This window comes from Chroicocephalus ridibundus, chromosome 4, assembly GCF_963924245.1.
Source record: "Chroicocephalus ridibundus chromosome 4, bChrRid1.1, whole genome shotgun sequence".
Lineage (NCBI taxonomy): Eukaryota > Metazoa > Chordata > Aves > Charadriiformes > Laridae > Chroicocephalus > Chroicocephalus ridibundus.
In genome coordinates this window covers 27,013,362-27,027,664 of record NC_086287.1, presented here as the reverse complement: position 1 = coordinate 27,027,664, position 14,303 = coordinate 27,013,362, and the positions used below count along the sequence as shown (strand labels likewise).

Sequence of the window (14,303 nt, the reverse complement as noted above, 5' to 3'; positions counted from 1 at the left end):
GTTCAGTTCCCATGTCTGTCAGTCACCCACCGGCTCAACGCCTCTAAGCCTCTGTTTCCTTATCTGCAAAACGGCGTAGTAATACCTAAAGCTCTTGAATGGCTTCATTAATAAAAGATTTTAAAGCACGCTGAGATTCTTAGGTGGCAGATGTTGGATAAATTTGAAAGTAATATTCTTGCTTTCCAGCTTAACCATCCACAATCATTGATTAAACAAAACATTGAAGTATTTCTGACTGCTTTAGCCCCTGATTTAGGTCAGTTAAACTATAATATAAGTTACTGTGAAATAGATTACAAGCATATCAAGCTCCGCTAGACGTACTAGGTGTGCAACTTGGGTTGATCATTACAAGTTACTGACGTGTTGTACCGAATCGAGATCAATGACCGAAAAGAGCACATCTCTGCGTTAGGGAAATACTTATGAAATGAGCCAAGCAGGTTTCTGAGGTGCATGTGAACACAGCTACAAATGTGGATGTAGAGGGGAAAACAAAGAAACTTACAGTCATAAACAATTTATTCTGGTTAGAATGAATAAATGAAGAAGAGGGAGGCAGTGCAGTGCAAGGCCGGTCCTGGGGCTCGCTGGCTCCTTTTCCAAAGGTCCTTATTGACTCCCTGAGTGCTATTGCATAAGTCACTTCATTGTTGGTGCCTGGCTTCCCCAGGGTGACTGGGGATTTTTGCCATGCAAATTGATAGGCAATAAATGACTAGATACTACCACATTTATTTATTAATTTATGGACTGCAGTCTCTGGCTGCAGTCCTCACTCTCCGAGGATAAAGTGCAAATATACCTGTTTGGGCTCAGCCTATTGTTGCAGGAGCGTTTTTTAAAAAAAAAAAAAAAAAGGAAAAAATAATCTATAAAAGCAGTATGGAGTTTTAATGAGGGCCGACAGTCCCGGTTCTCACTTTGCTCCTGTGCAGCTGCGGCCACAGGACGAGCACTAGGACGGAGCGGCGCGGGGGGGACAGTGTTAACTAAGCGGATCCCTGTGGCATGGCAGGGGACCGAGTACCGGCTGCGCCCCCCCACCCCCCCTCCGCGCCGCACCAGACTCCTGTCCCCGCGGCTCCTCCGGCTCCGCGCCCGCGGAGCGCCGCCCCTTCACGGCAGAGCGGGACCGCAGGTGCCCGTGGGAGGCGGGCACGTCCCGTCCCCGCACGGACGGGGGTGGGCGCGTTTCCCTCGAGGCCGCTCGGGCCTGGCCCCCGCCCCTGGGCGCGGACGGACGGGGGCGGCTGCCGGGCACCGGTTCCCCGGTGCGCTCCCCTCCGCCGGGACAGCGCTGGGAACTCCCATACGAATAATTTTTAGGGTTCGGGGTGTTCCTCGCTGTTGACGGCGCCGGCGCCGCCACCCCCCAGGGGGCCGTGCCGGGCCCGGGACCCCCCGCCGGCGGGGCCGGGGGCGTCGAGCGCGTGTATGAGGCACCGGCTCATGAATGGCGGGGGCGGGGCCGCCGTCCGGCCCCGCCCCTCCCCCCGGAGCCAGCCAGTCCCTCTGCGGAGAGCTGCTGCCGCCCTCATTGGCTCGTCGCGGCCGGGACATTTGCATACGGCTCGCCCATTCGCGGAGCCGCTTGCCCGGCCGCCCCGGCTGTGCTTCACCTGCGCCGCCGAGTTGCCCGCACTTGGCGTGCCGGCCGCCAGCATCCCGCCCCCGGGTCCGCGCCGCTCCGCGTCCCGCTCCGCTCCGCTCCGCTCCGCTCCGCTCCGCGCCGCTCCGCTCTGCCCGGCCCTCCGGCCTCTCCTCTGCGCCTGCCTGCCCGCCCGCTGCCCACACGCCTGCCCGCTGTCCGCCTGCCTGGGAAGACCTAACGTTGCCCTGCCTGGCTGCGCGGGGTTAATCGGCTTGAGCCCTCGGTCGCCTGGATCCGGTGGAAGGAGGATAACAATCCAGATCTCTGTGTGTGTGTGTGCGCGTGTGCGTGTGCCTAGCAGTTCTGCATTGCAACACTTGCTAGTGGAGAAGCAACAGACCCCCCCCTGGAATTGGGATAAAAAAAAAAATATCAAAAATTTACCTGGGGTCTCTGGCTTTTTTCTTCTTTTTCGTTTTCAGTAGTCCCTCTCAGCTTAGTGAGAGGCAGGGATCGCAGGCAGGGAAAAGTCCTCAAGGACTCCGGGATCCTCGAGGAACCTGACAAGTGCAAGCTCCAGGACCCTCGCGCTGGCATGTGCGGCTTTCCTGCGCTCTCCTGGAGGCTCGGTACGGCCGCGGGGTTCCTGGCACAGTAGATCCAGCCCTGGGAAACGGCGCGTCTTATTCTTCTGTGTGTGGTTACTAACCTTCCCCCTTCCCTCCCCTTCCCTCCCAGCACACGCTCTCTCGCACAGACACATACTGTCTCTTTGCCTCTTGAACAAACACGCACGCCCGAGAGCCTCGGAAGCGACTCTCCTTTCTGCTAGCATGGGTCCCCTGGCATCATGAACCTTATCCTCTCTCCCTGGCTGGAATTCAGACTGCCTGTCTGTAGGTGCCCTGTGCCTTGACCATGCACCTGAGAATAGACCCCAGCATTTGCCCGGGACGCCGCCCCGCCTGGACCCTGTGGATGTGCTCCCTCTTTTGGGGATGTATCGTCAGCTCTGTGTGGAGTTCCTCTAACGTGGCTTCTTCTGCCGCCTCTTCCTCGTCTGTATCTCAGGCTCAGTATGAGCATCACTTCCACGGCAGCAAGCACCACTCTGTGCCTATCTCTATCTACCGCTCCCCTGTCTCCCTCCGAGGAGGACACGGTGGGTTCCCGCTCTTGTTTCTTTCTAACCTTTTTGCAGAGCAGCTGGAGCAGCAGAGGGAACAGGGATGACGCTGTGACTCCGGGGGAGGGGGGTCCTCCCAGCCCCTCATATTTCCACCGTTACTCCCCCTCCCCATTAACCCTCCTTTCCTCCCTTGTCCCCTCCCTGAGCAGAGCCCAGGGCTGTGGACGGGCCGCTTTCGGAGCCAACTTCCCCGGCCGGCGTGGTCCAGCAGGATGGAGGGTGGGGGCTGGTGGGGCCGGGGTGAACTCGGGCCACTCCATGCCAGGCAGCAGCGCTGAACATCTTGGGGCAGGCGGAGGGGCACCCGCTCCCATCCCGCTGGGAATGGGAGTCCTCCGGGAGGGGATCGCTGGCTCCCGGCTCTAGCGTAGTCGTAGCGGCTGACGTGGTCCTTGCAGCAGTGCATCTTCCCTCCCGCTCCTCCCGGGTGCCCCACCGGGGGCTCAGTGGAGGTGCCTGCTGTGGCTTCTCCCCTACCCTGCCCTCTCACTTGCTCGCAGCCTTTCCTGGTGAAGTTGTCAGGTGGCTCAGGGCATACAAAGGAAACGGTGAGGTCTCCTTACCCCTGCTCTCGGATCCCTGCTGGGAGCCTGGCAGTGGCTTCCCAGGAAAACCAGGCTACCCAGGAAATAACAGGGAGTGGGTTTCCACTCTGGCAGCAAGGGAGAAGGGGAAGAGGGAGTCTGAGGGATGCCAAGGGAGAGGGGGGGACCTGCCAGCATCCTGCCCCTGAAATGCTGAGCAATGCTCAGCAGCCGGGCCAGCGCTGCCTTTGCCTGGCTCTCCTGAGTCTGCCCACCCTGAGAGGAGTTGGCCCAGGCCTGGCTGATGTGGGGGCTCACCCTCATCTCCACTTTCACATCTCCCTATGTCCCTTGGCTTCTGCCTTCAGCCACATCAGCCAGGAGAGGCAGGCAACCCAGGGCCTGCAGGGCTGCAGGTCAGGGTCAGGTCTGGCCAAGGTGTGAATCCTGCAGCAGCTAAGCTCTGCTACCTTTTAGGTAAAGATAGCGAGTGATATACCAGAAAGGTGACTGAAGTCTCTGCCATTGTGCCCAGCTCTGTCCTTCTCTTCCCTCTCAACTTGCTTTTCCTTTAGCTATTCCTGTTGGAAACCCTGTGGGGCAGGGACTGGCTGATCCCCCATATCCCTAACTTTTGCACAGTAGTGACTATTTCACATGGTCCTTGAGTATTGCTGCGAATAACAGGGCTCCTGCTGCTAATGATTAATAACCCATAACTGAGTTTCACATGGGTGGTGCTTAACAGATGGTCTTGATGTTTGGCATGGCACTGGTTCCCTTCCCATGTGGGGCCTGAATGTGTTTCTCTTGCTTTTTGGGGTGGATGTGAGCTTTGGGGTAGAAGTGGGAGACTGATAGGCTGACAGGGTGCTGCCACTTGTGTCTGCAGAACTGGCCGCGCGTGTCTAGCTCAACCTGTTTTACCCAGCGCCGTTTTGGTCCTGAGTCCTCGCCTCTGCAGCATGGTGCTGTTCTGCAGTGCCCTGGGCTCCCCCCTCCCGCACTGCCAGAGCACCCGCAACCTGCCCTGCAGTGCTCCCAGCCACCCTTTTCCTATGCCCGCCAGCAGCTCTGCCAAAGCACCTCCTGCTAGCGCAGCCCTGCTCTGCTGGTGCTCAGTTGTGACCCGCAGCATCTGCCTCCTGGCTTTGTTCCTGAGCCCGTTCCCTCTCCAACACGCCTTGGCTCAGACCTGCGATACTGAGCTCCTTCTATGATTCTGCCAGTGTACCTATAGCCTTAATTGGAGGTCCATCCCTCGCTATGTTATTTGAACTTTTCAGACTGCTCTGCTCGTCATCCGAGCGCTTAGCCATGATACTCCGGGTTTCAATATCCCTGTAACCCTGATACAGCTCTGCTAGCACATCCTCCTATCGCCTACTGCAGCCGTGTCATGCGGCATTTCAACCAACTGTCCCAGGGCTCTTCCCTCCCTTCTTCCAACCAGTCCTTTCCCTCATTTCTGAAACCGGTTCTTCTTCTTCTGGCCCTGCACAGACGTGCTTTTCTAGCTGAGTGCTCCTATGATGGAAGGGGATAGCAAAGTCTGGCTCATAGGTCACTTGTGAGGAAAGGAGACAAGGATGTCGCAAAACGTGATAGTGGTTAGCCTTGATGTAAAAGGCAGGCAGGAGTCTGCGGGAGAGTCACATTCTGTTTCCTGGTCAAGAAATGATAGTTCTTTTCTCCTTGATGACTTTTCCATCTGCCCTGAAAGCCCAGCAAAGCCTCATTTAAGAGCCCTGAGCAAAAGCTGTTATCAACTTCAGTAAGAGAGAGGCATTTTTTCTGTGTCCTCATTGCAGTAAGGAATCAAGGGGAATGGAGAGCTCGGGGAGCTCAGGCTGGTACATAAGCCAGCATGAGATTTTTTTTTCCTTTTCCTAATCATGCCATGTAGCAAAGCTGGCATGGAAACCCCTTTTGGCCATAAGTAAGCTGGGGGGAGGTGGCAGAGAGAGATAGGAAAAAGAGACCACAAAGACAGCTGGTCTTGTAAACACACGCATGGTTTATTTTTGTGTTTTCTTTCACTGTTGGATGACAGAGGCCCTTGGAATTTGGATCCGTGACTGTTGAGGAGTCAGATCCCAGGGAGGCCGTGCACTCCCTGTGTTTCCTGGGACTTTGATTTTTTTTTTTCTTTGCTATGAGGAAATAAAAAATTCACTCTGACTCCTGCCCTATTTGGTGGCTACATTCATACTGGTTTTAGAAGGAATCAGGTCAGGACTGCATTCACCTGCCACATTGCCTCCCAGTCCAGCAGTGCTGACCACTGTGGCTCGGTTTTGTATCTAACTGTATTTTGCTTTTTTCTCATACATCTCAGTAGATTTTAGTCTGTTTGAAGAAGCGGATTAGCATCTAGAACAGAGGAAAGGTAAATGTCTTGCAAGCAGCGAACACTTGTTTGGAGTTTGTCTTCAGTGCTCCTTTAAAATCAGTGGAAAACCTTCTTGTGGCTTAAATTGTACAGGACCGCGCACAGATCTGGCAGTCGTTACAGTGCTGGTGTTACGAGAGTTAATTCTGAAATCACCAAGCTGGTGCTTTCCGGTAGTTGAGCTGCACCCTGCAAATGTAAAACTTGGCACGGCGCATCTTCTCAAGGAGAAAGTCTTTGTAACTGGTTTACCTCCCTGTCAGCAGGGGAGCAAGCCTAGCCAGGCAGGGGACTTCAGCAAGTCAGAAGACTTTTTTTTTTTACATGTGAGGAACTTCCTAGACTGGCAGAATCTTTCTCCCCAAACAATAGGAAGGGAAAGCCATGATTCCTCTTTGTTTCACTAAGGGCTTGTGGGACAGAGGGATGAAAAAATCCACGCATGGAACAAAGTTGGGGTTGTGTTTCTTGAAAGTCCTCCTGTGCTTCCCCTTAGCTATTTAGCACCCTGCCGGGTCAGCTGCTTTACCAGAGCCTGCAGCAGTGGCTTCACAGCCCCTCTTTACACATCTTCATCGCCTCAGCTGATGAATAATGCATGTCTTCAGTTGACAGATAAAATGAAGAGATTTGTGTGTGTTTTGTCTTAGTGATGAATTAATTAATTTTGTTTCTCCTTTTCTCCTCCAGCTGTTTTTTCTTTGTCCCTCCTTAATGGGGGGGGAGCAGGGGTGTACGGAGGCAACAGGCCATGCCTCGTGCAGGTTGCCCCAGCCTCCAGAGTACCAGCTATGGGAGCGGTGGTGGGCCCGGAGGCATTTCTCTTTTGGTTTTCACTCTGTGGGGACTAGGCTTGCTCAGGCTGTTGCACAAGTCACAGCAGAAAGTGAAGGCTTGTCATGAGGGCTGGCAGTGAGCAGTCGCCAGATCTTGTAGGTGTAACTCGGGCCTTAGTCAGTTCTTAGAAGTTCTGTCATTTATAGGAAGCATTTCTATCTCTTGTATCTTTCTTTTAAAATTAGCAAATGAGAACAAATGCTTGGACAAATCAACATAGTATTTCCATGAAATAGGAGGCAGGTATTCTGCAAACCAGTGTCAAAGCTTGTCACATACAGCCTTGACAGCGTACCCTCTTTATAATACACGTCTCCTACTCCTTGCTGCTCCTCCAGTGTGACCTATTACTCATCTGAAGTGTCTTTGTTACTGCAATCCTGCCTTTTCTGTAAAGTAGAAAACTAGTTCTCAGTCCTCGGCACTGCCTGTTCCCTGGTACCGAGCAGGACCTTCCCTGTTCCTCCATCATCAGAAGATTACTTTGAGTAAAGGCTGGTAGCTTTAACAAAAGGGAAAAAATCATCCTGTACAGAGCAGTCAGTGATCCAGTAAAATTAACTTTATTCAGAGCTGAAACTAGGGTTGCAGTTAAGTTCTGCAAAGGTGAAAATCTAGAAGTCTGTCTACTTTCCGTGGCTTGCCTCTAGTCTCTATCAACAATGAAACCTCATTTTTTTTTAAAAGACTAGTGATTTTGTATGCCTGAATGTTTACATTCCTTTCCTCAGGGACATTAACAATGACTTATATTTTTAAAGGAAGGTGAGGTCTGTTTAAATTGTCTGAAGCTGGCTATCCAGAAATCTAAGCATCCAAACTCACTAGTCCCTTATAGTCTTGTTTAAGTGACTGTAGCTGAGCTTTACCCCCCTGCGCTGAGGCTGTGTAGCTCTTCTGAGAAATCACAGCATTTGGTAGTTGAACACAGGAAAATTCTGGTATATGCAAAGGCTGCTTCCTTAAAGCAAGGTTACTATTTGACTTACTATTTGCAAACTTTTATATGAAACAGTTTCTGGTAAGGTGCTTTGACTTCTCATTCTGCTGTCCCATGGAGTGCTCAGTATTAACCATTCCCAACTTGGAATAGCTTGCGCTGTACTGTAAAACTGAGGCTTAAGTCTGTTCGCCTGGTACTTGATCCTGGGAGATCCCAATAATCTTCTGAGATCTGGAACATAAGAAACCTAATGCTGTTGTTGAACCCTGTCATTCTGATTTAATATATGTCTCTGTGCCCTTTGAAACATTGCTCAGATCCGTGCTGCTGAAGGTGCAGTCTCATCAGACGTGTTTAAAAAAATGCTCTTCTGATAGCTACTTTGTGCTTGCGCAGGATCTCATGGCACATTTTGCAAAAAAGTGCGAATGCTAGTCCTGAGTCAAAATTAGATCAGGGCTTTCTTCCCTCTTATATTTCCTTTGCAATTTGGACTGGAGAGAGGTTTCTTCTTCTCTTTATCATTTCTGCTTTTGGATAATATAGCCCCGACTTGTCAAGCAACTGCCACATTCTGCTGCAAAGGTGACTGCATTTCAAAGACAGATGAAGGATCCTGCTGTACGCTTTGTATAGGCATTGAAGTTGTAAAGAATATTGGGATATGTGACACAAGCTACACAGTCAGAATGCTGCAGAATGAGAATGGTACTTTTTGTAATATTTCAGCATTTAAAAAATGGAAGACATTTTTCTTAAAGATGCTGGGCAGTTTTGCATGTTGGTTTTGTTTGTTTCTTTCTTTCTTTCTTTCTCTTCTTTTGCCATGGCATGAAAATACATGCTTGAACAACGTTACGATAGTCACTGGGTTATTACATACAGTACTGTTGGAAGCTCAAAATTCCTTACACAAGGTCTCACTAGAAGCAGGAAAACTTACGTAGGTCATTTAAGGTGGGAATACTAAAAAGAACAGGACAGTCTTTAGCTGAATGTGGGAAAGTTCCATGGTTTGCCATACAGAAGGTAACCGAAAAAAGAGCTGGAGCTTATAAGTGCAAGCAACAGAAATTTTGTCTGGGAAGTATGCAGGATGACCATATTTTCTCCATTTCCATGTGCTGTGCCTTAAGAAGACTGTTTGTCTGTGTAGTTGCCCAGGATAGTGGTCCTCTGTGGGTTGGTAGACATTTTTTGGTTTTACATTTCTGTTCTGGTGGGCTTTGATAACTGTGAAAGATCACTTACGCTAAAGAGAAAAAGGTGGGTTTCGTGTCTTCTGTGTAACCTCGGCACACAAGATGACATGCTGTTGATCAGTGGCTCCGATTTGTTCTATGACCTTGGTGAAACACTGCCTTTCTCTCTGACTTGTTTCCTTCATCTGTGAAATGAAGAGAAAACCATTTATCTCCTAGGTGAGGTGAGCAGTCCTGGTGTACTTGTGTGCTTTGAGATCTCTGGCAGGGAGCCACAAAAGTGTATGAAATCCCAATAGTCCTCTTGGACTTTAGATGTTGGAGCTTGCTTCGACCTCTGCTTGAAGGACAAGAAAGACACCTTCAAATTCTGGACATAGATCCCAGTAGCATTTTCCCTCATGGCTCTAAAGCCTGAATGGGCTCTAGTGCCATGTGCCAGCGTTGGTGTTTCCAGAGGAGCGGGAGAGCATTTCAGCTGGAGTGCCGGCTGGGCCGAATTCCAGGCAGCCACCAGAGCCGGAGGCCTGCAATTCGCCACGGCTCCCTCGCCACTCTCACAAATCACTTGTTTTGCACTCTCTTTGTGTGTGTGTGCGCGCGTGTTGTTTTTGCACATTAAAACATAACTACTTATACCCCTGAGTGACTTTCCCCCAAACTATGAATTTAAAGTACTTCCGACACTGTCTTTTAGAATTTGAATATAATTATATGCTTTGGGTGTAAATTGTGGTTTTTGCTACATGAGAAACTAATGGAAATGATCTGCCTGTTCCTGTAGTTTACAGATTATATGCTTTAGATCTGAGGATGTATATTTAGGCTGCTTTTCTGTATGGTGTATTAAAATGAAAATGAAGTTGGTGTGAGCTATAGTGGTTGCTAAGCATGAATAGCAGGCTGATAAAGGACATTACTAAATTGATCCAGTGCTAAGGTTTACTTTATCATCTCTTAGTTTTGCACCTTTCATCTCTTTGCATTCTTGTTGATGGAGAAGAGGAGGGTGGAAGATATTTCACAGTCTGTAGAGCGCCTTGTGTCTGCAGAAGCTCAAGGGACAAGGTGAATGAATCAGAAAGACGCAAGATGTTGCTAAAAAAAGACCCTTTGCTTATTCTGTGAATATCATATGGTAAAGAATCAGGGAAGACTTTGTTTTCTGGAGGGCTCAGGAAAAAAGTACCATCAGGCTGACTTGCCTGTTTATGCAGCAGGCCAGGCTCCATGTAATAACCGTAGACTAAATCCATCTCTACAGCATCCTTGGAGTGTGGTTTTGAATTCAGAGCAAATCAGAATATCTACGTCAAGCGGATCAAATGATTAGAAGGGGGGAGGAGGTGAAGTTTGTTTTTTTCCAGCAGTTTGATCTTTAGCATTGTGCTGGGTGGCATGAACTGGACGTGTTTGGTGAACCCTTTGGTTCCTTGCACATCTGCTGCACTGCCCAGCGAGTGTCTTCATGACTCCCTGTTGCAGCTGGATCCTGCAGTTGGCAGCAGCCTGCCGCTGCTGCTCCCGCTGGTTTGCTTAATGAGCCCAGCCAGTGAAGATGGGACAGGGACGATATCTGGAAGTGTTCCTTTCTAGCTGGTTCTGCATGTTTTCTGTTTCAGCTACCAGATGTTCCAGTGCACAAATGTCCTCCGCCGTTGGTGAAGGCTTCCAACCATACTATGAGGGCAAAGCAGCAAAGTAGGGAAGTTTCCCAAATAGCTTTGGGAAGGCAGTTACAGAGTGGGTAAGGGAGAGAACACACAGTTCTCTAAAACTGTGTCTAAACTGCGTATCAAGCACACTGGTCATTAATAATGTTTCTCCGTATCTCATCTACATACATAAACATGGCTTTCAAGAAGCCAGATCTACCAATGTTTTATTAAAATTTAAAGTTTTCAACACTGTTCATTTTGTCCAGCAGGAAAACAAGCATGTACTTGTGCTAGCAAAGGTTGCAAGATGGCTTGAGATCTTCCTGCATACTCCAGGGCAAGGGAACACGCTTGACTGAAATAAGAATTGACCTCAAATTGTTGAAGAAATGCAAGTGTTTTCAAATAGAAGAAAAGAACAGGGAAAAAAAGTCTTGATTAGTTTTGATTTGGTTATTACATTACCTGGATATAGCAAATGGGTTCTGCCAAGATTTTTGGCTGTTAACAGTGGAAAGGTTCTCACTGTCTGGTTGAACACTTAGGAATTCCTGTGTTTATTGGATTAAAACCTCTAACTCTCTTGTACTCTTGTAACTTCCCTGAGTTACGGTGATCATCTGAGACAGTTGCACTCAAAAGACTATTGGAGCTTGTAGATATATAGACACATTTTCTGACCTACAGGCACTTTGGGTCTTTTAGTACCTGGTGAGGTGAAAATGGAAACAATAGGTAAAAACCTGACATTTCCTCTTTCCTTTGTTTGTTCATCTTGATTTGTTTGTCTAATGGTAGCCACTCTTATGCTTTTTTCACATTCTGATTATTCTGCTCATAATTATGGTGTTCTGGGCTGTCACGGAAGAGTTTGTCATTCGCTGATGTCCACCGAGTGCAGTATTTAAGAATGCTGGTGGCCTGTATCTAGACATCTGCTTCCGTAATGTCTCTGTAGGTTTGCAGGAGAACTCCCTGCTCCCCCAATGTCATCTTTTCTATGAAGTTAAGTAATGAATGCCAAAGCTATTCCAAGTTGCTCTGATCTTGCTCCCCTGTCTGCAGTCCAGCATATTTCCGTCAGTGTAGGTTTGAAAGATACTGATGGCTTTGAATGCCTTTTCACTTTTTATTATCTCACCACGGAGTCTGCTCTCCTTCCTGTGCCCTCATGCATTCAGAGGCAGTTCATTAGAGGCAAGGAAAAGGCAAAGAAATTAATTTTCCTTGAGAAATGTATTCAGCACCTTATATAGGCTTGAAGAAGAGAAACAGAGCAGAGAATTCTTACTATCGTATTTTTAAGCTTTTGGTTTTTTCTATGGAGAATCTGCAGAAAAGTGTCTGTGCCCTGCAAGCATCCCTTGCTTTTCTGACATTAGGCACAGCGAGCATGCCAGGCTTGCAGTAGTAGTACTGGAACAGAGTAAGGTGATGGGGTGTGCCTGTCTTTCTGAATTGATGTGTATTAGCTTAGTAAAAAAAGGATATATCTTGTAACCAAAGATCAGGGTGGCAAATTCTGCTCATATGAATGCCAGTAGTGTATATCTAAGCTTATTTCGTTTCAGCTAATTGTTATCCAGACAGGGTGGTTTCTACTTAACAAGCCATAGACTCAGGCTACTTTTCCTGGCTCAATCATTAGGAAAATATACATTGTCAAAAGGAGCTGCCTCCCCTACTGGACTAATTAATACTTGATAGCTGATTTATAGCAGTGATGAAAACCTGAACCCTTGGTGAATTCCTTGGTGAGAAATTTTGCCATTGATATCAGAGAAAATCCCACTTAGCAATGGGCAATGCTGAAGAGATTTTTCCTCAGCAGCAGCACTGAGCAGAACTGAGGAAAAGAACCCCCAAACTTTTTCCCTACCTCTGCCACTGGGTTACCTTGACATACTGCATTGTGAATTTTAGGAGGACCTCGTATATTGCCAGGTGTTTCAGTTTCCCTATGCTGTTGTGCAGAAATGTGATGAGTATTTAAAATCTCTGACATAATCCATCTGAAAGGAAAAGCACTGTATTGTTCTTTCCCAACACACTGGAAAAATATTTTTGAACTTCATCTGGAATATTTGGTCATTTGAATTTAGGGACCATCACAGTGCTATGGCTCCTGGTACTGTCTTTGCATGAAGTCCTGGGGATTTATCCTTGTAATGCCCTGAGAGGGATTGGTACCTTTTCCTGCAGTCAGTTCTACAAAGAAATATTGATCCTCATCCCAAGAATACAGTGTCAGAAAAAATGGGGAAAGCCTGGGCTGCGTGGTTAAATGCAGTGAGTTTTTTCAGTCATTTCTTTCTGGGAGCAAATGATTCTCTGCTGCTGGTGACTGTTTCATTTACTGCTTCAAAGAGCATTACGGACATGCATTTCTCTTTGCTGGTTCCAGAGCTCCAGGGGGATTTTTTTACACCAGTGACCCAAAGAGCTGACCGCATCACCCCAACCTCTACTTTCAATGTCCCTGTTCACTGTCTTCTGCTTCTGTCACAAGTTAGATTTTTTCTGAAACTGTTCAATCAATTCGTTTTACCAAAAAATTGTGAACAAAGTTATTGGGGTGATTTCAGCTAGCAAGGGAAAGAAGAGGTGAGGGAGAGAAGAGGAGGAAGATAGAAATTAAGGTGAAGTGTAAATCAGTCAAGGGTACAGTTCCCATTCTTTCTTTCTCTTTAATCAGAAGTAAAGGAGGCAAGGATTATCAGAAGAACCATTAAAGATCCAAGTAGTTCTCAACAAAAGACACGGACAGTTTGAAGCTGGAGGAAAAAATACACTAAAGAAACAGGAAAGGAAGGAGAAGTATCAGAGCTCAGCAGCAGGGTTGGCTCCTCTTGATCTGAACTGAGGAGGTTCAGACTGCTCTGCCGAATGCTGTAGGGTCTGCAACTGGCCCACCAGAGCCCCGTGCTGCTGCTGTTCAATGTACGGTGGTCCTTTAGCCATGCGCTTTTTTGATCTTAGACCTGGAATTCAAAGTATTCCGTATGTTTTTACATATCCATTTGTAAAACATCCATCTACCCTGTGATGGTTGAAACACCCATTTAGCGTATTTTTAATTTTTTTTTTTTTACCATTGCCTGTGTTCTTGGAAGTCTTATTGCCAATATCTAGAATGAGACATTAATACATTTAGGTTATTACCTACCAGCCTAAAAAGTCAAAGCAGGTTTTTTTTTTTAAAAAATATTTTCTGTGGTGAGAGAAAGGGTGGATTCTGCTGCTGCTCAGCATGGGAAGAACTACGCAATACTTCATTTGTATTATTAAGAAGGTCACTGGGGCAGGCACAGGTAAAGGCTGGGCTGTACTGCGGTCTGCAGTGGTGCCTCAGGGGGTGTGCTTGCCCTGCCTGTGCTCCCCTGGTGCACAACAGGAGACAAAAAGGAGCAGTTCATTCAAATGCAGTGTCTGAATAGCGGGCATTTTTGTCAGGGCACCCCTGCATGTGTACATAGGGATATGTGTAGCATTTCTCCTCAGGGAAGCTTGCTTTTCTTCAGAAGCAGTATCTGTTTTTTACATTTCTGCTGAAGTTTAGGATTATGTGTAATTCATGTCCGTAGGGAAGCGCAGTTCAGATTCAAGAAAGGGCTAGGGGCTGTGTGTGGAGACCGTTTCCCCCTGAATACTGAATAAAGACAAAGCAGTCCTATCTTCAGGAGCTCTTTGTTTCTTCTTTTATCCCATTTCACAGCCTGAGCAACCATCCCACAGCAACCCTTTTCTATAACCTTTTTGGATTTCCTGTTGGGATTCAGGGGCACCTTCTAGTGAGGCTGATTCAGTCCCTGGCCTTCATGTAGCTGAACTCAACTGTGTTTACAGAAGTCCTAGTCAGTCCAGAAGTTTAAAATATGGCGATAGAGAGTCCCTGATGTGATATAACAATGCAATGTCGTCATTTTATGGTGCAGTGGTAATGGTTTCTAATTATTTATAA

General features: G+C 47.9%; 1 protein-coding gene and 1 long non-coding RNA gene across 35 annotated transcripts in view; one reads left to right on the top strand and one right to left on the bottom strand.

Annotated features, from left to right (window-relative positions):
* LOC134515717 (uncharacterized) overlaps positions 1-2,143 on the bottom strand; it is a 35,714-nt gene extending 33,571 nt beyond the window's left edge. Inside the window, exon 1 of the long non-coding RNA XR_010071085.1 lies at positions 2,042-2,143. This is a non-coding gene — a long non-coding RNA (uncharacterized LOC134515717). The remainder of the gene's footprint in view (positions 1-2,041) is intronic.
* The window catches only part of NRXN3 (neurexin 3), a 1,025,535-nt gene that overhangs the window by 644,193 nt on the left and 367,039 nt on the right, over positions 1-14,303 (top strand). For 6 of the 34 annotated variants that reach the window (XM_063335027.1, XM_063335023.1, XM_063335026.1 and 3 more), the window contains exon 1: positions 1,816-2,759. The exons of the other annotated variants lie outside the window; for them this stretch is intronic. In XM_063335027.1, the coding sequence (XP_063191097.1) occupies positions 2,516-2,759 (244 nt within the window). In that variant the 5' untranslated portion in view covers positions 1,816-2,515. Of the gene's footprint in view, positions 1-1,815; positions 2,760-14,303 lie in introns of those variants that run through there. 34 annotated transcript variants of the gene reach the window in all.